Source organism: Falco rusticolus, chromosome Z (assembly GCF_015220075.1).
Source record: "Falco rusticolus isolate bFalRus1 chromosome Z, bFalRus1.pri, whole genome shotgun sequence".
Lineage (NCBI taxonomy): Eukaryota > Metazoa > Chordata > Aves > Falconiformes > Falconidae > Falco > Falco rusticolus.
The window spans coordinates 71,714,710-71,735,530 of record NC_051210.1 but is presented as its reverse complement, the minus strand read 5'-3'; the positions used below and the strand labels follow the sequence as shown (position 1 = coordinate 71,735,530).

Below are 20,821 nucleotides of genomic sequence, written 5' to 3'. Positions count from 1 at the left end.
CACGGCACTGCGTGCTGAGTGAGCCATAACACGGTGCCCTGGGAGAAGCGACCAAGAGAGGACCAGTGGAGAAGCTGGCAGGAGATCACCTGGCAGATGGTACATTGCTGCGTGGAGCTGCGATGTCGTTTCAAAGCCCGCTTCATCTTATGTGAGTTTTCCTGAGCAATAGCTGGCTGGAGGAAGGAAGTAGGTGGTGTGTAGATTTCACTGCTCTGAGTGTTCCAGAGCTAAAATAAATTGCTGTTGCTTGACATAGGCTGTGTTTAGACTGTAACAGCTGGTCTTGGGAGGCTTTGGTAGTGGGGGTGGGGTACCAGCCTAGAGTGCGCAGGAGGGAGGAGGATGAGCAAAGAGGCTGGAGGTCCATGTGGGCCACAGGAGGAGAGCTGCCTGACAGCGGTGGGGCAGGGATGTCCATGTGAGCCTTTCCCTGTCTGACCTGCCCCCAGGGAGGCTCTGGCTTGGGTTGGGCCAGCCAAAGTGACCTGAGGCTTTCTCCGTGCTGATGCCAGCCCTCATCGGAGCAAAATGCAGACATGAAAGGCTGAAGCAATCTGCCTTTAAGCACAGCAGAGACCCATGTGCTGGAGGGAAGAATCACTGGCTGGAGCAGTGTGGTCAGGCCTCCCAGTACAGGGCAGGTCCTGGAGCAGGGGCAGCCTCTTGTGGCTTCAGCTGTCTGTGGGTCCGGGGCCTCAGCCTGCTGCTGTGGGAGGTCTCGGGATCTAGCTGCAAAGCAGCTGCACAGTGGGCCACGGCATGTTGAATAAAATAATGGAAAAGCTCCCGAAGGAGTGAGGTGTTGAGGTTTCAGAGCAGCGGCATAAGCAGACGTGATATCACCCGGCACATACTCTGCAGGCACAAGCATAATCCAGCAATTACTTTTTTTTTTCCCAAACAAATAGGAACAGGTGCAAGCCTTACAGCACAGGTCAGTGATTTAAATCCTCTATTCACTGCGGTTTCAGCCTGACACAGGGAGTACTAAAAGTGCTCCCAAATTTTATGTCAAGTCACAGCTCAAGAGTTTGCCCAAGTACCGAAACCTTCATCTATAGCAACACTGCCTGGTTCTGTAAAGACGGGCCACTGGGAGTGCCTGTGGGCACAAGCCAACTCTCAGCAAAATGTTTCATAGAAGTGAAGTTTCCAAATGCTTTTCTTCATCCCTGCCTCCTCCTCCTCCTCCTCCTTTTCTTCTTCCTCCTCCTCTTCCTCCTCTATGTGGATCTTTCACTGATCTTTTTGAAAATAAGTAACGCAGACACTATGAACCAACTAGAACCATACTTTATCTTAGTTTTATGTCTATATTCTTGTCAGGGCAGTATAAATTAATTATCCTCATGTTAGCAGTCATTTCCTTAAACCCTCTGTCTTGGAATTATATACAGTGGTGAACTGCAGCTGAAGTGAATTAAAATCTGTGATTTAATAGGTTTCTACTTATTTGAGGAAGCCTGAGATAATGCAGCTATGAAATAGTCCTACCAGCAGACCCTGCTGCTGGTGAGAAAGCTGTGTGCTTTGCCTGACACCTTAAAAGTGTTGGGTTCCCCAGGCTATGATAGCGTGTGACAGAACATTTTCTAGGAGAAATGATGGCCTCTGGCTTGTTGGACCTGGTGACAGGATCCTGAGGTGGTGTGTCACCAACATAAGGCTCCTCTGGTGGTTGGCTTTGCCTCTCTGCACAAGCAGTAGAGGTTTGTGCTCGTAGTCCTGCAGACGCTACTCCTCGGTCCCACCAGTGGCTTCAGGAGGGTCTGTTTTGTAACACAACTTGTAGTTCCTGAGGCATTTTATGGCAATGCATCTGTCACGGTTTATGAACCTTTGGCTGCCCTGACAGACTCTCACTTGATGAGTTTAACACAGGTATTGACACATAACCAGTTTTTCAGTCTATTACTTTAAAAGCCTGCTTGTGTGCTGATCTTTCCAGATTTGCAGCATTGGCCCTCCTCATACGTTTTCCAACAGCCTGAAATGCTCAGACGGTTGGTAATGGGGCCTCCTACCAGCAGCTGGAGATTGGAAACAGGCACATCTGGTGACATCATCCCTCTCAAGGAGCTCAGGGCTGCAGCCCATTGCCCCGTGTCCTGGCGGCAGCTGCCCAGCTTGGTCCCGCACGCTCTGTGCTGGTAACCCCGCCAGGGAGCGATGCTGCAGCTGGTGCCCTGTGCAGGGCACTTCTCGGGAGGCAAGTGTGTTTGTTGCTTCAGTGTGGTCGCTTTTCCCTTCAGGATTAGCCAAAATGCTCCTTGGTGGTGGCTGGGCTTGGACCCACTGCAACTCTTCTGGCATCCCCTGTCCTAAAGCAGCAACAGTCCCATATGCACACAGCAACCCTGATGCACATTTGGAAACCCCGGCCAAAAATGTTTGGATGTGTTTGCTTCTCTGTAAGCATTTTGCTGCCCACCAGGAGGCATCCCCCAAAGAAGAGGCTGGGGAGCAAGGGGGGAGCTGGATTAAGCTGCATTTTCCGGTCCCAAAAAGAAACGTCCCTGAGAGCTAAACCTGGTGTTCCTTCCCCTCCGAGCCTCTGCAGCTGTAAAACAGTGCAGGGGGTGAAGACGCACAGCACAAAGGTCTGCACAGCCCCACTCCTAGGAATAGCTCCTCTGGGCTCCTGCTGTTCAGAGTGCTGCATTTATAGCAGTGGGGCCACAGCTGGGTGTGAGCACAGCTGACCAGGTGTCGCAGGGCCAGGTGCAGACATGCCTGTGCAGATGCTGCAGAGCTGGGTGCCTTGCTGGAGGGTCACAGTGGGGGGACAGCAGCGACCCTGTGCCCGAGGGGAGGGCAGCACGCTCCCCGCTCCCCGGTAGTGCCCCTTCTGCCTTCTCCCTCACAGCACACATGCAGAGGGTGTGGGAGCAGGGCTGCCCCAAAGCTCTGCGGCACCTCAGGGTGGCTGTGTGGTATCCGCAGCGTTTCTAAAATTCCTGCTCTTGCTGCCATGTGAAGAAATCACGTCACCATCCAAAACCTGGCAAGGGGCAGGCTGGCAGAACTTCCCCCGCAGATGCTTTGGATGATGGGTCTCTAGCATGTTCCCTTGCAAGTATCTGCATAATTAAAGCCATGCATGATTGCCCAGTCTGGGTTGTAGCATGGAAAAGGAGGGAGTGCAGCTACACCTGCTGCCCTTGAGCAGCTCTGTGCTCCCCGGGGAGCCTTTCTGCGACCACAGTCACCTCCGCAGAACGGTTCCTTGCAGGGGACATGCTCCCCTGTGCTTCAAGCAGCTAGCAGCCTAGGTTTGCTCCAGCTCCTCTGGGACCAGTTCCAGGCCTCTAATTAGGAGAGTGAATGTCTCCAGGCAGCTGATGGCAGCGTTTGAGACAGAGCTCTGTGTCAAGGTGGACAGCATATTGTAAAACTGGAGCAAGAAAGGTGTTCTTGGTGATCAGGCTACACCTATAAAAGTACACCTCGTAGCATCAGGCTACACCTATAAAAGCGGCTGGGAACATTCTCAGATGCTAGAGTGAGACTACGCCTATCACTGCACCGCTTGGGATGTGCCCTACCGTGGTGCTAGCCCAGGCTCACTAGCAGCTTTTGCAGGTGACTGCCCAGCGTGGCCCTGGATCAGCCCACTCCTCTCTGCAGGGCGCCCTGTACCTCCTAGGGTGAGGTTTCCGCAGTGCACGCCCCGGCTGCACAGTACCCCGACCCCTCCATGCCTAGGAGCATCCCATGCAGTGGGGTTCGTGGGAGCAGCTTTGCACGGAAATGCTTGTTCCTCTGGTTTCTGGACTGCGCTGAGCTGTGCGTGAAATTTGTCTCCTTGGACAACTGTCCAGTTCTCAAGCAGAGGCACTGCAGGTCGGTGTTGCTGCAAACCCCCCTGCAGGTACTGCCTGCCTGGGTGGAATGGCTTCATGCCTCTCGGTGCTGCAGATCCCTTGCTGCATTCCGTTGGCATTCATAGGGTAAAATCCACACATATGTATAGATAGACTTGTCGTATAATTAGGTAAGTACAGGAAATACATTGAACCCAGCTTTCTGCTGGCTTGCTCATTTCTTGGTCAACCCCATGGTGCTATCTGAGCTGGAAGGGTAGGAGGCTGCTGAATTCTCTATGGAGAGCTTTCATCATCCCTTCCATCAGCCTCACACCAGCAGACCAGAAAACCCAACACCCCCTCCAGGCTCGTCTGCAAGAGCCAGCCACCAACAAAGCAAGTTTAACATCTACTTTTTGACCAGTGGCTCACTGGGGTTTTGGTTTGCGAAACAAATGATTGGCCTCAGGGGATTTCCAAAGTGCTGACCCAAAATCAAATGCTTGCTGCGTGCCATTGCTCTGGAGGGAGTGAAATTCCCAGCATCTCTCTGCCCTTCGGGGGGCGGATTTTCAATGGCTTAACAAAAGGGGAGCCTTTCCTGGATTTCTCTGTCGTGCAGTTCAAATCTTTCCAGACTGCCTTTGGGTGTATTTCTCCATGGAGGCCCAGGGCACTTGCACAGAACGCCCTTCACACTCGCGGTGGCCACCAGAGCCTGCCTCTCACTGTCCTGTTGACTCTGCGAAGAGACCAGAGCTGTGTGCACACCCCATCACATTTCTGTGCAACACCCACTCCCTGGCGGAGCCCCTACAACTGGATTTAGCAGGGCTAACACGCTACCCTGTTACTCGTTGGAGCCCAGCTAAGGAGAGATGCTGGGCAGAAGAAGCCTTTAGCCGCCTGCTGTGGCCCTTAGCGTCCATTTATGCCTAAGCACCCCTGCCCCCACTCAAAGACAGTCATATAAAAAGTGATCTTCAACAGGAAGGCATCAAGCCTTTATTCTGTAATAGCTCCACTTCTAAAATAATTCCATACTTGTTCAGTTTAATGTTAGTGTTCTATCAACAAAAGCACTGATTAGCGTTACTGTAATTATTTATACAATTTCTACGGATTTTGGCAAGACCCACCTGCTGGATTCTTAGGGGTGTACAAGCTACTACCAAATGACGTTCAAAACAGACACCTACAGGGAACAGCGTGTGGCTTATCTAAACTTTTCCAACCACTCTGCTAACCTCACCTAAAGACCCGTCTCATCAAGAATACATTTCCTTATAAATCCATATGTAATCACATATTAAACAACTGATTCTTTTCCATGACTAACTTTGAAACAGAGGTATAGAACTCAATCCCTTTTGAGGAATTTTGTGCTCAACAGCCTTTACAGACCCACACGGTTGTGGATAGGCCTCAATGATGTGAAAGCAAGAGAGACACAAGAACTTCCCAGCGTGTTGGGAGGCAAGAGATAATATCAGCACTGGTGTCGTTGCTATTTGGCTGCATAAAGATTGTCAGGACCAGGAGTCAGTCATTATTTTGGCTTCCTGTATCCCAGCAGCCCAGTGGGACCCAAGGCCTATTGGTAGTGGTTTGCAGGTAGCATAAAGAAGTAAGTGCCTTCTTGCAGACCCGAGGTCAGTTCTTTCTCTGAAAAGCACAAATCAAAACAACTGTAGAAAAAGTCACTTGTCATTTTGTGGCCTCTGGATCTGGATTGACCAGAGCCCCCAGTGCAGTAAATCACAGCAGCCAGGCAGCACCTACCACAGCTGTATCGAACCTGGGTGAACAATGCTGGTTCCAGTCCCCACATCCAGGAACTGTTTTTAATTTACACCACCAGTAATTCTGAGTACTTATTCATACCATTTTATAAGAACACAGGTGTGCAAAATCAGAGTCATGACAAGTCCGTTCTGTGATACTACCAAAAGAAAAAATATGAACTAAATGTTTCTTCTACTGCAGGTTTCCCACTATCTGCAAGAGGAAGACCTGTCAAGCAGAAGAGCTAAAACACACTAAAGGTAGTCTCCCAAGTTCTGGATCTCATACAAAGTGTTGTAGGAAATGAAGTCTAACCCAACAGTTGAGGTCTGCAGATTTTAAGCAACTTTCCAGGTCAAAAAAATGCACAGCGATCTTCCAGTCATTCTGCCCATCACCCTTTCTACTTCATAGGTGGATCCTAAATCCACTCCTTATCTTACTGCAAGGAGCCTGTAGCCCAGACCTTCCATGCTTTTGTCCACCTAGAACCATATCCAGAGGTGCCAGGTGCACAAGCCCTGCCCCATCTTTGTGAGCCCAGGCCATGGCTTAGTCCGGCTGGGGCACAGACGTGCAGTCTCGCACAAACCATGCCTCCCGGTCATAGCTATTAATTATGAAATGCAACAGTTACTTTCTGGTATTTTGTGGTCTTCTAACTTCTTAGGATATTATTTCTATGATCACTGTTGGTAGATTACTGAAGAAATTGTTAAAAGTACTATTTTAAGATGCAATGTAGAACATCTGTAGGAAATTATATAAAAGTACAAATGTTAAGCCACAGTAATGTCCTTGAACACAATTCAAACAACTTTGATCCTCTAAAATAAATCACACTAAGAAAGTGATGCGCTTTGCTTCATTTTTGTATTGTCACCAGAGATTGTGTAAGTCATTCTTACCACTCAGTAGTCAGGGATAATATTAATAATTTCCAAGTGAGACCATAGTAATTTTTTTTTTTTCACTACAGGAAACTGAGACAGTAAGCCAAAAGGAAATTCACCTATACTGAATACTTAAGTTTGAGGAAAAAAAACCCACCACAGTAAACAAGAGTAATTTAGAATCTTATTAGGTATCTTTATCAGTCCTGTAGTTCAAAGATTTGTAATTGTTTTTCAAATCTCAAATTTATCACAATAAATGGATGCGCTGCACAGAAGACAACAGAAATGAACTGCTGACACTGTGTATTCTGAAAGTATACTCTTGCTTACATAAGCAAGAGGTGAAAAATGGTCAACAAAAGCATTTTAAACTTAAAATAAACCCAAAGGACTTGGATTCTGTTGAATTGTGGAAAAATCAACTTCATAACATATGAACATACAGTTTTCCACATGTGCAAAGCAGGACCTCATCTTCTGACAAACAACACAACTCAGCTACAGTCCAAAGCTGTAGAAACTACCCGCAGATCGCCAACGCTTGGGCCACATCCCACAGCAGCAATGCAGGGAGAGTTCAGTCCCTTGCAGTATGATGTGAAGTTTTCTACACCTGGTCCAACACCCAGCAGCTTCAGTGTACCTCCTGTTTTGAGCAGGTTGTTTGCAACAGAGAGGTGTGAAAGAAGAGAGGCAATTTTTGATTCTAAGTACAGCCCACCTCACTGTTTTGCCAAGTTGGCTGCTGAGAAGACTCCCCAGAAACGGCACTCCCTTTTCAGTAAGAGGTTAGGCCCATTGTTAGCAGTGATATGAATACACCACTCCAGGGGACGCCAGCAGGCATTCCTTTACTTCAGTTTAGGAGTCCCTCCTGTGGCTGAAAAAGGCTACTGAGATGAGAAGGTAAACTAATTTCACAAATAATTCCAAAATACAAAACTTTTCCGATTCTTAACAGTGCTAGCAGAAAGTAGCAGGGTAGGAACGGGGACGTGTATGTACAGAAACATTTCAGCAGTGGCGTTCTTGCAGATATGTAATAAATTACTAGATAGAAAACAATAATGCTGCCAGAACAGTTATGAGTAATGACTAAGTAAATCCTGGCTCCTATCTTCATTTACCAATTCATCACCAGTACTGCAGACAAAAGGGTAAATTGGTATCAGATGAAATTCCAAGGAACTGAGCTACATGAAGAATTAATCAAGATGCAGAGAAGCCTAGTGGCTTCACCAGCAAAACATGTTACCATATGCCAGAAAGAAACCACCTGCTGATATTAAGAAATCAGTTTGAAAATGTCATCTGCTTTCAAGACAAATTTGGTTTTATTTTTAAGTCATTTAACTGGCTATCATACAGCTGAATATTCAGATTTTCCCTTGTGTAATTGCTTAGAACAAGCCAAAGACAAAAAAACAAAGCACAAACAAAAATTCTTGGAAAACACTGTAAAAAGCAGCAACATATTACACAAACACCACTGTAACATCTGTGCTGCAATCACTGGCTATAGAAGATCAATTCCCCTTTCTGCTTCTTCAGCTTCAGTCTTCTGAGCCAAGGCTTAGGAATGTTTGCAAGGAAATAAAAAGGAAGCCTTCATATTTCTAATTCCAGAGTTTAACAAAAAAGGCAACACTGCCTATTAATCAGCTTGCACTCAGTTTTATAAAAAATATAGTATTTTATATATCCATAAATATAACACAGACATCAAAACATACACCTACAGTCTTGCTTCAGTAATATCCTCATCAGGGCAACAATAGTATTCCACAAAACAGATCTGTCCGTCTTCATTCCTAATCATATACTGCAACGAAAGAAATCCTTGAGCATCTGTTCGAATGGACACTTTACAAGATAAAGCCAGTGCCTTTGTAGATGGTTTAAGCAAAGAAATCTTGTACCTGCAGGGGGGAAAAGAAAAGAAGAAGAAAAAAAAAAAAAAAAAAAGTAATTTGAAAAAAAAAATTGTGCAGAGAGGAGCTGAAACATTACTCCCAATTAAAGCCACAGAGTAACTGAAAAACACCTAGCAACATGCTAATTTGATCTTTTCCTGGTAACAGCAGTGGACAGACATTGTTATCGCTTAGCTTTTGATCACAGACAGACTTTTATCAGATGGGAAGTATTTCCCCGCGCCCCCCCCCCCACAGTGAAATAAATGTTACAGTAATGCAAAATCAGTTTTTTAAACTTTCCAGCAAGAATGCATGACCTGCCACAGAGGGCACTGAATACAGACTTCCTAACCTGTTTGTCTGAGTCTGGCTACAGTGGAATGCTTCCATCAAATCAGAGTCTCTAGGGTAGTCCAGATGTGCACTTCCTGCATTTCCAAAAGTGGATAACCTGGAAGACAAAGGGCACCATCTCAAAATACCTGATCACAGCTCTCTATAAACTCATCAGAATCAGTTACCCTGCATATCTCAATGGCTGCATCACAAAACACTACTGATTTTTTTTTTGCTTTATTTAATTAAAGATGTTAAACTGTCCATATCAGTGTCATACTTACCAGGTTGTGAATAGAGTCATTACTATGTTGATTAATCACATACTGTAATTTTCTATACTCATTACAATTCTTCTTGAAATAAAGCAATATTCTAAAATAGCTTTCCCCTCTTCACTCTGAAAATTTCCAGTTCTTACCAACAGAAGCCAAGCGTGAACATTTCAGTTGAAAGCAAAGTTTCCAGTACCTGAAGTAGGGTTTATCTGGAGATGTGGTAATCTGCAGAACTTCACTGGTCATATCCAGTTCAGAAAATGCTTCTCGTAGCCCCTCTGACTGCAGGATGATTTTATTGACAACATTTGTACTGCAGAAATCAAAGTCTAACAACTCAGCAGGTTCTTCAGTGTTAATTTTGCACACTGTCACTACTCCTCCTTCTTCCAAGAACAGCATCAGTGGACTGCCATAACCACGGTAACACATCCTAAGGGCTGTTGATGTTCCTGAAAAGAAAAATGAAACATACATTCTCCACAGAGCTAGCCAGCACATCTGATCACTTTAGAGAATTCACATTTTACTGGCACATGGGACACAGATCAATCTGATTTAGCCTGTTTGGTCCAGCCTCCAGTACACTAATTCAGTATGCTTAGTGCAGTCTCCTAGACAGCCTATGAAGTGTTAACAAAGTGTTAACACAGCAAAATGAAATAATTCGTAAGTAGACACTGATTCAAGTCAACTCATGTCATGTACCACAAGGGTAACGCTAGCTGTGACAATGAAGCTGGATATGCTACAAGTAGTTTAGTGGAACTGGAAAATCCTCCACAGTCCTGAGGCTCCCTCTGGCTCACACAGTCCTGCTTTACTACTCTTGTTACTTGTGCAACCCGAACTGAAGTTAACGCAGCTTAGCCTGCATTACAGTCACATCCCCCTATTGCTAGGTAATCAAAATCTGAATGTTTCATTTCCCAAAATCAGAGCACCGTTTAGTAGTTGATTTCGGTCTTTAGGTCAATCACAACAGAAACAGCAGGGGAATGTGGAGTTCAACACGCAGCAGTTAACGGTAGAACTGCCCAGAAAAGCTGTCATGGTATCACTCAGCTCCACGCCGAATACACAGCGTGGCCTGTAGCACCCATAGAGTCATGCTAACTTGCAGTTATTTTTGCTTGTGAAATTATGTTTGAACAGCCATCAAATTACAAAAAACCCTAAAAAACTTATTTATAGTAAATAAAATTCACTAAGACCTGTTTTTTTGTTTAAACAAACAGGCTCATGTCGTTCAATATTTGTATGCATGATTGTAAAGGCACCTTCCCATGCACCTCTGTCACTGAAAAGACTACAAACAGGATCAGTTACACAGTCTACTTGGTATTTGTAATTCACACACTTGATAAGCAAGATCTAAAGTGCTCTGATAGCACCTGAGGTGCTACGCAGGCCAGCTTCAGATTTCTGTGAGACCTTAGGTAAGTATCATTCCTCAGCACCTCACTTGCATGCTGGAGATAACACTCACAGAACAGATGCAGGTGAAGCCTGAAGAAGGGAAGGAACAGAGGGTGCCACATAACAAATTTTGCACTGGGAACAGAACAGTGAACTGATGGTGCTACATGGAACCCCTGCAGGCTTCTTCAAGCCCAGTAAATCTGCACCCGAACATTTCCTAATTCACATACATGCTTGTCAATATTTCTGAGGTAGCTGGATGTTCCTGGGTGGCACAAGGCACAGAAACAGTGGAAAAGAGATCACATTTATTATTGAGTTGATACAATCTTTTTTTGTTAGCCATGCAAATTTCAGCCTCTTTCAGCCTCTCCTGCTGCATCAGTGCCTGACACACTGGCTAGGCTCACATCCATCAGCTCCTTTCTTCTCTCCATCAACTGTTATCACAACACACACTTGTATGAGCTTAAGTAAACAGGACGGATCCTGCTCAATAGCAAGAGGTGGGTGCCATGCCCAGAAGGACTTAAGGTGAGGAAGTTAGAACTTTTGCCAAGACTGGAAATCTCCCTATAGCTATGTAAAGGTTTCCCTATGTGATTATATGCAATACACATACACTGTCAAGGTAAATATGCATCATACCTGGCAAAGAACTGGTACCAAAAATGGTCAAGCAGTCAAGAAGAACAGATAAATTGATCCGGAACGTCACTGCTTCCTCCTGAACAGCAAATTCCTGAAAAATTTCTGCCTGTGAGATTAAGAGAGGGGAGTTTCCACAATTATTTTACATTTTACAGTTATTTCCCTAAATACAGCACTCTCACTTTCAGAGATCAGTGCAATGCAAAGTGATTTCTACATGCAACACCGTATCGATTAAAGAAAAACAGTCCTCAAAACTAGTAAAATAAAATCAAGTCACAGCTGAAACAAAGTAGCATGGCATAAACATGAAAACATAGCCACTTGTCTTTATAGTTGAAGAACAAGCTACAAACCTTGAAGTTCAAAGATGCCTACTTTTGCAGCTGGAATGTAAGCACCACCCTTCTCCAGAAATAATACTTATTTACTTTTTCACTCAGAGCATGAATAAACATTTTGAATAATAAAAATATGTAAGAACAGGATAGAACAGTGAGTTCACCTCACTGAAATGTGTTAAAACATGCGTTTTGACTAGTCTGATGGGGGTAAACTACTGCAGGCTACACTGTGTGCCACCAGACACTAGCTGCTTCGTGGTAACTGCACTATTTCAGAAATAAAGCAGGGTGATGTGAGCTGCTTTTGAAAAAGCAGTTAAACATTTTTACTGGTAGTCAAGAGGGCAAACTGCACCCCAGGGTTCATCAAACACAGCATAACCAGCTGGTCAAAAGAGGTCGTTATCCTTCTGTATTCAGTGTTGGAATGACCTCACCTTGGATACTGTCTGCAGTTCTGAGCCCTGCAACTTAAGAAGGCATGGCCTGCGCGGGGCGGCTGAGGCTCTGGGCTCGTCTGGTTTGGAGCAAAGGGGGCTGAGGGGCGACCTCGCTGCTCTCTGCAGCTTCCTGGGGAGGGGGCGTGGGGAGGGAGGTGCTGATCCCTTCTGCCTGGGATCCGCTGACGGACACGCGGGAAGGGTTCAAAGCTGCGCCAGGGGAGGCTCACACTGGACGTCAGGAAGCACTTCTTCACCGAGAGGGTGGTCAGACACTGCAACAGGCTTCCTGGGGCGGTGGGCGATGCCCCAGGCCTGTCAGTGCTTCAGAGGCATTTGGCCAATGCCCTTAGTAACGAGCTTTAACCCTTGGTCAGCCCTGAAGCGGTGTCAGGTGGCTGGACTAGGTGCAACTAGAAGTATTGTATACGTAACAGCTCAACACTCTCAAAGGAACCACCTCCAGTCACTGCTGCTCTGCTCCTGCCCACATGTGCCGACTGCTTAACTTCCACTAGCAGATGCTGGCCACCTCATGAACCAGCTTAACTCACTGAATACCAGAAAGCTAACCTAACAAATACAGCACCAGTATGAATGAGGACTGTGTAGCCAAAGTAGGAGAAAGCAAGGGGACGTGCAGGAACAGGGAGACTCAGGCTTCTCCTATTTCACACACAGCTCAGGCTGCAGTTTCACAGACAGCAAAGACACAGATTCTAAAGGACAGAGGAAACATCAGGTTTGAATTACTACCACAGCACTGCTCACCCCTTCCATTTACATCCCCACTATCATACATGTTTTCAAAACCAGGAACCAGCACAAACTTTGTTCTTATGAACAAAGCATTTATGAGCTGGATATGAGTTAAATAACAAGAAGCAAACAAGCAAAACTACTTGGAAAGGAGACCATAGTTAAAAGAAGAAAAAATTTAAAGTGCAACTTAAAAAATTCAAGTGATGCGAAGCCAAGAGTCACAGCTACAAAAGAGGTGGAAGGAAAGCAAGCACGGGTGCTTTTGATGTTATATTAAATGCAAGTTAAGAAGAAATAATTTAGATTGCTATTTAAAGCTGCCTATATGGACAGTTCAGCATAGTTGAGATCCCCTGTCTATGCGTAAGCTCTCATGCGCCCTTTCAGGACAAAGCTCAGGACAGGCAGGATCAAAGAGCGAAAGGTGCAGAGCACTGTCCCAGTCCTGTGATGAAGCACACACTCCTGCCCCGTGGTGGAAGCTCTCAGCTTAGCCCAGCTGATATGCTGTAGATGAGGGTCTGTGAATTTACACTTTCAGAGCTGGCTTTTTGGCTTTGGGATGAAACATAACAAAAGTACTTAAGGGTAGGCAGATAATTCATGAACTTGTTCACGCATCTAAGAGTGGCATGGTCCGAAGGAGCAGCGGCCTGAGCAGGTGCCAACACATTAAACAAGGGTGCAGGCTCATCACACAGGCATGAACAAACCAGCTACCGAGCTCGGCCTTTCAGCGTCCCATGAATGACCACGGCCTCCCCGCAGCACATCAGCTCCGCAGCTACGCCGCGAGTTCAGCAGTTTCCCCTTCTCCACGGGTAAATCTGCCCTGCGCTCCTCTGCCACGTAGCCGGGACCTTTCCAAGGCCCCCAACAGCTGCCCCAGCCCCCCCGCCCTCGCCAGCGCCGCGGCGGGGCCGCCCCGGCAGCAGCAGCCGGGCCCGGGCCCCGGGCGGGGGACGCAGCCCCCACCTGGATGAAGGCGTTGGCCTGGATGCACTTGGCGTCCTCCACCGTCACCCTGAGGCCGTTGGCCGTGGCGAAGCAGGTGGCGTGGTCCCGGAAGTGGACGGCCCTGAGGAGGCTGGAGAGGTGGCGGGCGTTGTCCAGGCTGGCGGTCAGCACGTACGGCTCCCCGCTGGCGGGCGGCTGCGCCGAGAACGGCATAGCGGCCTCCCGCCGCGCGCGCACCGCTTCCGGCAGGGACCGGAAGTGCGAGCAGCCGGACGTGGGAACAGCCGGAAGTGCGAGCAGCCGGAAGTGCTGGCCGCCGTGGGGCACGGCGTGGTGCGGCTGAGATGGCGGCGGCGAAGAGGAAGCGGCGTGACCCGGCTGCGCAGCCGAAGAAGCGCGCTAAGAGGGCCCCGAGCGCGGCCGAGCCGGATGGCAGGCCGGGCCCGGAGGAGTACAGCATCCCGCCGCCGGTCTCCCAGGTACCTCCCAGCCCCCTGCCCGGGGCGGAGCGGAGTGGGCCGAGCCGGGCGGCCCCGCTCTGCTCCCTGCCCGAGCGGCGACTGCCCGTAGGAAAGGCAGCTCGCCTGCGTGTCTGGCCCGCGTGCTAGGGAGGTATTCTCACCCCAGCGCGGTGCCGGGAGCCGGGGTGTCGGGGGGGTACCCGGCTGCTAAGCGAGGGTAGAGGGAGGCTTATTTATAAATTTTTTTGTAATCCCAGCGCAAATAAAAGCAACGTGCAATGGTATGTTATGTTTATGAAAATACACAAAGAGCGTTATTCTGGTCGATGTGAGTACAATGTGTTACCATCATCTCAGAGGTACGTTAAGGAGTTGGATGATTCTGTTATACAGAGAGATTATATGGAAATTATGCCCGTTTCATTTAAAAATTAACCTGAGGAGGCTTCAGTAATTACCTTGTAGTTTGCTTTAAAAAAAAAGATGAAAGTCTTGAGATTTCTGATCACATGCCCATTGGTAGGAAAAGCCGAATTGTGCTCTGAGACTGCAGTTTAGCTCATTTTGCAGGGAAGGAGGGGTGCCTTTTGTAACTAAGAAATGCTATGGGCTTTCTTAATACTTACTGGTTTTGTACAGCTTTGCACAGGAACATACTGAAGTATGAAGGATATTTCTTCATATAAAAAGTGTCCCTGCATTCTGTAGGGAAGTCATCACTCTTGCTGAGAGTGATTCTGTGCGGATGGGCAGATAATGTCAATAACAAATAATGTGTTTTACTGTAATTACACTTAAAACATTTATCGTTGCTGTGTTGTAGTAGCTTTAAGGCTAGAAACATCATGTTTAACTTTTGTGTCTTTTTCTTAGGGTAAATGGAAAAACAAGAAACGAGTGCTTATTTTCTCTTCTCGTGGAATTAATTTCAGAACAAGGCATCTAATGCAAGACTTAAGGACCTTGATGCCCCACTCTAAAGCAGGTAGGGTTGAACATTGTCTCTAACTTATATTTAAGTTTCAACAACCTGTTCTTTTTAAAAATGTGGTACATAACTGTTTTGATGAAACTTTTATCTTAAACAAACAAACAGCATGCTCATTTCAAGCCAAGAAATACAGTGACTGTGGTAACTTGTATTTTAATAGTTTCTAGGAAATTACTCCTATGGCCTCAGTCCTGTAAATGCCCAGATACTTTTGTTGCTGTGTTTACCTGTTGCATAACATGGCTGAAACAACTTGATCGTTATTCCTGCTCTTTCATGTATAACCAGCAAATGTTTTGCGAAAGGACTGACTGTTGAAAGAACTTACTGTGTTAAATTGGTTTTCCAGCCTTCTGAATGTTGTTCTTGTCTTCCAGATACTAAAATGGACCGTAAAGACCAGTTGTTTGTAATTAATGAGGTAATCCTGGATTTAACTGGTGCTTCTTTTTTATTTTCTCTGGAAATCAAATGTGCCAGAGAAGAGGGCAACCAAGTTCAAAGGATCTCATACTAGTTATAGGAGTTGGATAGCTTCATAGATGAAAAAAAAATATTTCAAAAAGCGTTCGTCTTAAAACAGGGAGTTGATTTTTGATTAATAAAACCAAATGAAACCTTTAATTAAATGTAGACGTTTGTTGTGAAGAAATAAAATGGAATGTGTCTTTCTCTATATAGCTGAAAGGTGTCTTACAGGTTATACTTGGAGAAAGCAGGGAACAAAGATGCAGCCAGGCCAAACAATGTAGTAAGACAGTGGCAGTTCCGAAACTAGAACCTAGTGTCACAGCTCCTGTTCTAATGTTTATATACTGGATAGCTTATCAGATTGCTTGCAGCTTTAGCAAAGTTACTGCTCCTCTAATAAATACATGAAATTTTTCAACAAGTGCTTCAACTAGTTTGTGGATCAGTAGGTGTAATTTATTAACACAAGACCTTTGCTTTTGAACTTGCATTTTGGAGGGGGAAAGATACTAGAGATTAATGTGGAAAGTTTTTTAAACTCTTGAGAATTTTGTAAACAGCTAATTTGATGTGTCTTCTGTAGGTGTGTGAAATGAAAAACTGCAATAAGTGCATCTTTTTTGAAGCCAAAAAGAAACAGGATCTCTATATGTGGTAAGGAAATGTTTTCTTACATTTCTATACATAGCTGGGGGTGCTTCCATTCTGTCTAAGTTTTCTTAATATAATAGTGAAGATGCTTGAAACAATGTTGCTTAGTTAAACCTATATTAATCTTGCGCTTCTGTGGGTAGTGCAGGTTTACAGTACATGACCAGCTTTTATAGACTGTTGACAGAAGCGTTTCAAAAACTGGTTTAGAAAGAAAGTATTTACGTTAATAACACTATGAAAGTAACTGAAATCACTTCAGTAAAGACATAACTGGTTGGAGTGTACTGCAGAAATCCAGCATACTTTCTGCCTGCTGTTGACATTTTTGTTTTCTCTTTTCCCCCACTACCTGTCCTCGGCAGGCTTTCGAATACACCACAGGGACCATCAGCTAAATTCTTAGTGCAGAATGGTAAGTTGGTTGACAGTATTATGTTTGGACTCTTTCTCTCTTGTCTGTACAGTTTTCTGTAAATACTAAAATGGTCTTTTTTAAAAAAAATCACTGTAGTTCACACACTGGCTGAATTGAAGATGACAGGAAACTGCCTAAGGGGCTCACGGCCCCTTTTGTCTTTTGATCCAGTAAGTATAGGTTTTATTTTATTGAGTATGCTTTCGTTTTCTTTGTGTGACTGCATTTAGCTTTGCATGTACATTTACATTTTTTTCTTTGTAGACATTTGACAAGGAGCCACACTATGCCCTGCTAAAAGAATTGTTTATTCAGGTCAGTCTGTAGTTTTGCTGTCCAATGTTTCTTCTTCATTGGAAATGTTTTTGGGTTTTTTTTACAACATATTTAAAAATCTCAAGTGTTTTTTTAAGTAGTAGTTCTACAGTTCTGAAATTGTAAAAACTCTTCAAAGCATTAGGGTCATGTGCTTAAAATTACTGGGACACTTGTTCTAAAGTTTTGAGTTTTAAAACGTAACCTGGGATTGGGATCTTAGCAAATTAAAATTAATTAAAAATGAGCCAGTCGTCTTAAATTACAATTATTTAGAAATGCTGCCTTTTATTACAGATATTTAGTACACCACAGTATCACCCCAAAAGCCAGCCTTTTGTAGATCATGTTTTCACCTTCAGCATTACAGATGAGAGGATCTGGTTTCGGAATTACCAGGTTGGTGGTTTCTTTTGACTCTTCAAGAGATGCTCAGTGGAGTCATTTCATATCACATCCATTAACTACAATAATACTAGAAGAATAATTATGATCAGGATATGCCAGCACCTATTGCTTACACAGAATAATTACAGTGTCCTAAAATGACTTACCTTCTCCCGTATCTCTGGAGAGAGCTGGTTTAGGTTTTGTGTACTTCAGCTTGCATTCTGTTAGTTGTGACTCTGTGATGGTTGCCTCAGTAGCGGGAAGCACTAGTCAAAGCCTAAGCTTTGCTTGCCTTTTAACCTTACTTGCTGCTTTGACCCAAAGTGTGCTGGAGCTTACTTTCTAAAGGAGGAAATCACAAATACCTAGTACACTCTAAGTGCTTGCTTGAACCTAAAAGAACTGATTTATATACAGAATTGTGTTTATACAAGTCTAGTTTAATCAGCTTTGGTGGCGTCATATGTTGGGATTTTAAATTCAGTTGTGTATCACCATATGCAGGGTGCCTGCAAGGCTATATACTTTGATTTGATTGATGAGAAATGAAGACAGTATTCTTTTTTTATTGCAGATAATAGAAGAATGTGCATCTCTAGTAGAAATTGGTCCTCGTTTTGTCCTGAACCTCATAAAAATCTTCCAAGGTAGCTTTGGAGGACCAACTCTGTATGAAAATCCCCATTACCAGTCCCCAAATATGGTAAGCAGCTTTGTCTTCTCTTTTCATTTAGCAACTGATTTTAAAACTGACCTTGCAGTCTGTTTGTGGAGGAGAATAATGCATGCCTTTCCCTGGGACCCTTTGTACAAAGGAGTGCCACAGCTGATCACAATTTGAGACAGAGTAATTTTGTAAAAATGGAATGAATGCAAAATTCATGTCACTGAAAAGACAGCATTACACTGAAGATTTTGAACATTAAGCAGAAAAACTACCACCTGTTCCTGTAATATCTGACTTCCTTCTTGTTTATTCGAAACCTGATTAAATTCTTATTTTTATAGCATCGACGGCTGATCAGATTATCAGTGGCAGCTAAGTTTAGAGAGAAACAGCAAGTGAAGGAAGTCCGAATGATTGAGAAAAAAGGGACCAAAGTGCTTATTGAAGAAGATCCCACTGAGGTGGTCTTTGAAACTCCAGCTGAAGAACGGCCAGTGGAAATACAGCTCGTGAAACCAGAGTCAAAGCCAATTGTTAAGGATAAAAGGAAGCCACGCAAAATTCAGAGGAAGAAACAAAAAAAGCTTTTTAGAACTGAAGCATCAGCATAAATGTTACAAGTGATGAAACTAGCTATATTGACATAATTTTGTAAATATTTGTTTTTACAGGCAGAACTTGACTTCAGTTTTAAATAAACAAAATATCAGTCTCTTTATTAGGATTGAGTTTGCACTTTTATTTTCTTCCAGTCTTTGAGAGGATTCTGGGTTTTGAAAACAGCATGGCAGCAGGGAAGGGGGAATAAGACTCCAAATATGTCTGCTTTTGAGAAATGGCCTCTTACATTTGAATACCTCTGGGAAACAGCTCAGCATAACAGGTGCAAGGAATAAAAATAACTGGTCATTGGTGCTCATCATGAGTTGCAATTCAAAAGTCAGCTTTCCTAGTCTTAACAGCAGTAGAAAATCCTTTAAGAGGTTTCTTCTGAGGAGTGGTGTTGATTTTTTTTTTTTTTTTTTCCTCTTCATAGTCCCTAGGGAATGCAAAGAGTTACAGCCTCTTAATTGCTTTTTTTTTTTTTAATTGGTAGTAAAAAAGGCTGCTGCTTTTGACTGTGGTAACTCTTCTGCCTAATAAGATTCACAGGACCTGAACAGCTATGGGGGAGAAACAGGCTAACTTCGGAGTCTAGCCCGTAATACCAAATTCATTGCAGGTTCCCTGAAGACAAGAGGTTGGGTATCAAAACCATACGCAGTGGCCTGAAGTAGAATTGCCCATGATTCTCTGTTACAGGAACAGTGCTTAAAAGCATGGATTTTAAGAAATGTCTGCGAGTCTGCCCTTTTGCCAGAGTAGTTAAATGAGTTCACTGCATTTGTAAGTTACTAGGGCAGGAAAGGAGCATACAGCCATTCTCTCACAGAAAGCCTAATGGCATCAGCCTCCAACCAGACTAAAAAATCAGGTGAGAATTTCTCTGTAGTGCTCAGCTAAAGTCTTGATTCCAAGAAACATTTCTTGACTAATGTTAGCAAACTATTATAGACCTCTTGGGGAGCCTCCAGTTCCAGACCTTATGACCTGGTTCTTCCACTGATTCTAGTGCTGTCTCTCTGTCCGCTCATCCAGCTTCCCTGTGTTTCAAGGTATTGATTGTGCCCTGTTCCTACTTGGTTCTTCTTGGTTTCAGCCTCTGGCATCTTGGTGCTGAACGGGCACAGCTGCAATGAGGTGGTTTGTGTGCCATCTGATTGGAAAGGCTGGTAAATAGAGGCAATTGTTCAGTTCACGTGGTCTGATACATAGAATCAAAGAATATCTCTAGCTGACACTCATGAGGATCAAGTCCAGCTCTGCTCAGAACAGCCTAACACTAAACCATATGACTAAGATCACAGTCCAGATGCTCCTTGAACGCTGGCAGGTTTGGTGCTGTGACCAGCTCCAGGGACTGACCACCCTTTCAGTGAAGAGCCTTTTCCTAATGTCCAGCCTGAACTTCTCTTGATGCAGCGTCATGGTTTAACCCCAGCTGGCAGCTAAGCACCGCACAGCCAGTGGCTCGCTCCCCCCCTGTGCTGGGATGGGGGAGAGAATTGAAAGAATGAAAGAGAAAAGTCATGGGTTGAGATAATTCCAGTTCAACAATTAAAGCAAAAGCTGCGCACACAAGCAAAACAGAAGGAATTAGCTCACACTTCCCATGGGCCGGCAGGTGTTCAGCCATCTCCACCAAAGCAGGGCTCCATCATGTGAAATTGGGAAGATAAACATGGTAAGTCTGACTGTCTCCCCTTTCCTTCTTCCCCCAGCTTTGTATGCTGAGGGAGAAACAACGTATGGAACGGTTCTGAGGTCAGCTGGGGGCAGCTGTCCGGGCTGTGCCCCCTCCCAACCCCCTGTGCCCCCCCAGCCCCTCGCTGGTGGGGTGGGGTGAGAGGCAGAACAGGCCTTGGCTCGGGGTGAGCGCTGCGCAGCTGTAATGCAGACAGCCCCGCGTTACCAGCGCTGTTTCCAGCACAAATCCGTAACACAGCCCCACACCAGCTTCTGTGAAGGAAATCAACTCTGTCCCAGCCAAAACCAGCACACGCAGCTTCACTCCACCCCCCGGTGCCGGCCGCTGCCGCCAGAGAGGGATCCCGGCTCCCCCTCCGCCGCCGGCCCTGGGGAGGCGCAGCTGCCATGAGGCCCCCCTCAGCCTTCTCCCCGCTGACCCAGCCGGGTGCCCTCAGCCGCTCCTCCGATGCCTTTTGCCCGGGAGGCGTTTTGCCATCTCGGTTCACCCTCCTCTGGGCACACCCGAGCAGCTCCATGTCCTTCGGACACCGGGGCGCCCAAACCGCACGCAG

The 20,821-nt window shown here is 45.4% G+C and overlaps 2 protein-coding genes across 2 annotated transcripts; one reads left to right on the top strand and one right to left on the bottom strand.

Annotated features, from left to right (window-relative positions):
- Positions 1-6,649: 6,649 nt before the first annotated feature.
- RAD1 (RAD1 checkpoint DNA exonuclease) lies at positions 6,650-13,840 on the bottom strand. The gene is made up of 6 exons (XM_037372824.1): positions 13,615-13,840; positions 11,091-11,199; positions 9,214-9,472; positions 8,759-8,857; positions 8,230-8,409; positions 6,650-7,370 (listed from the first exon to the last, which is right to left on the bottom strand). Exons 1-6 carry the CDS (start codon positions 13,807-13,809, stop codon positions 7,352-7,354), a joined length of 861 nt encoding a protein of 286 aa, XP_037228721.1. The 5' UTR covers positions 13,810-13,840; the 3' UTR covers positions 6,650-7,351.
- A 52-nt stretch (positions 13,841-13,892) lies between these two features.
- Positions 13,893-18,678, top strand: BRIX1 (biogenesis of ribosomes BRX1). Its single transcript, XM_037372823.1, has 10 exons — positions 13,893-14,075; positions 14,931-15,042; positions 15,426-15,469; positions 16,103-16,173; positions 16,536-16,585; positions 16,685-16,758; positions 16,853-16,903; positions 17,201-17,302; positions 17,868-17,996; positions 18,302-18,678. The coding sequence occupies exons 1-10, from the start codon at positions 13,941-13,943 to the stop codon at positions 18,569-18,571; spliced, it is 1,038 nt and encodes a 345-aa protein (XP_037228720.1). The 5' UTR covers positions 13,893-13,940; the 3' UTR covers positions 18,572-18,678.
- The last annotated feature ends 2,143 nt before the right edge of the window (positions 18,679-20,821 follow it).

What these genes read in the sequence shown, in the direction of transcription:
- RAD1 (XM_037372824.1), bottom strand. Translation starts at nt 13,809, where the DNA reads ATGCCGTTCTCGGCGCAGCCGCCCGCCAGCGGGGAGCCGTACGTGCTG. An exon ending in TGGTACCAGTTCTTTGCCAG is followed by an intron (nt 9,473 to 11,090) that starts GTATGATGCATA and finishes TTTTCTTTTCAG; the next exon opens with GAACATCAACAGCCCTTAGG. An exon ending in CCAGATAAACCCTACTTCAG is followed by an intron (nt 8,858 to 9,213) that starts GTACTGGAAACT and finishes TTTGTCTTCCAG; the next exon opens with GTTATCCACTTTTGGAAATG.
- BRIX1 (XM_037372823.1), top strand. Translation starts at nt 13,941, where the DNA reads ATGGCGGCGGCGAAGAGGAAGCGGCGTGACCCGGCTGCGCAGCCGAAG. An exon ending in AGTTGTTTGTAATTAATGAG is followed by an intron (nt 15,470 to 16,102) that starts GTAATCCTGGAT and finishes TGTCTTCTGTAG; the next exon opens with GTGTGTGAAATGAAAAACTG. An exon ending in TAAAAGAATTGTTTATTCAG is followed by an intron (nt 16,904 to 17,200) that starts GTCAGTCTGTAG and finishes CTTTTATTACAG; the next exon opens with ATATTTAGTACACCACAGTA.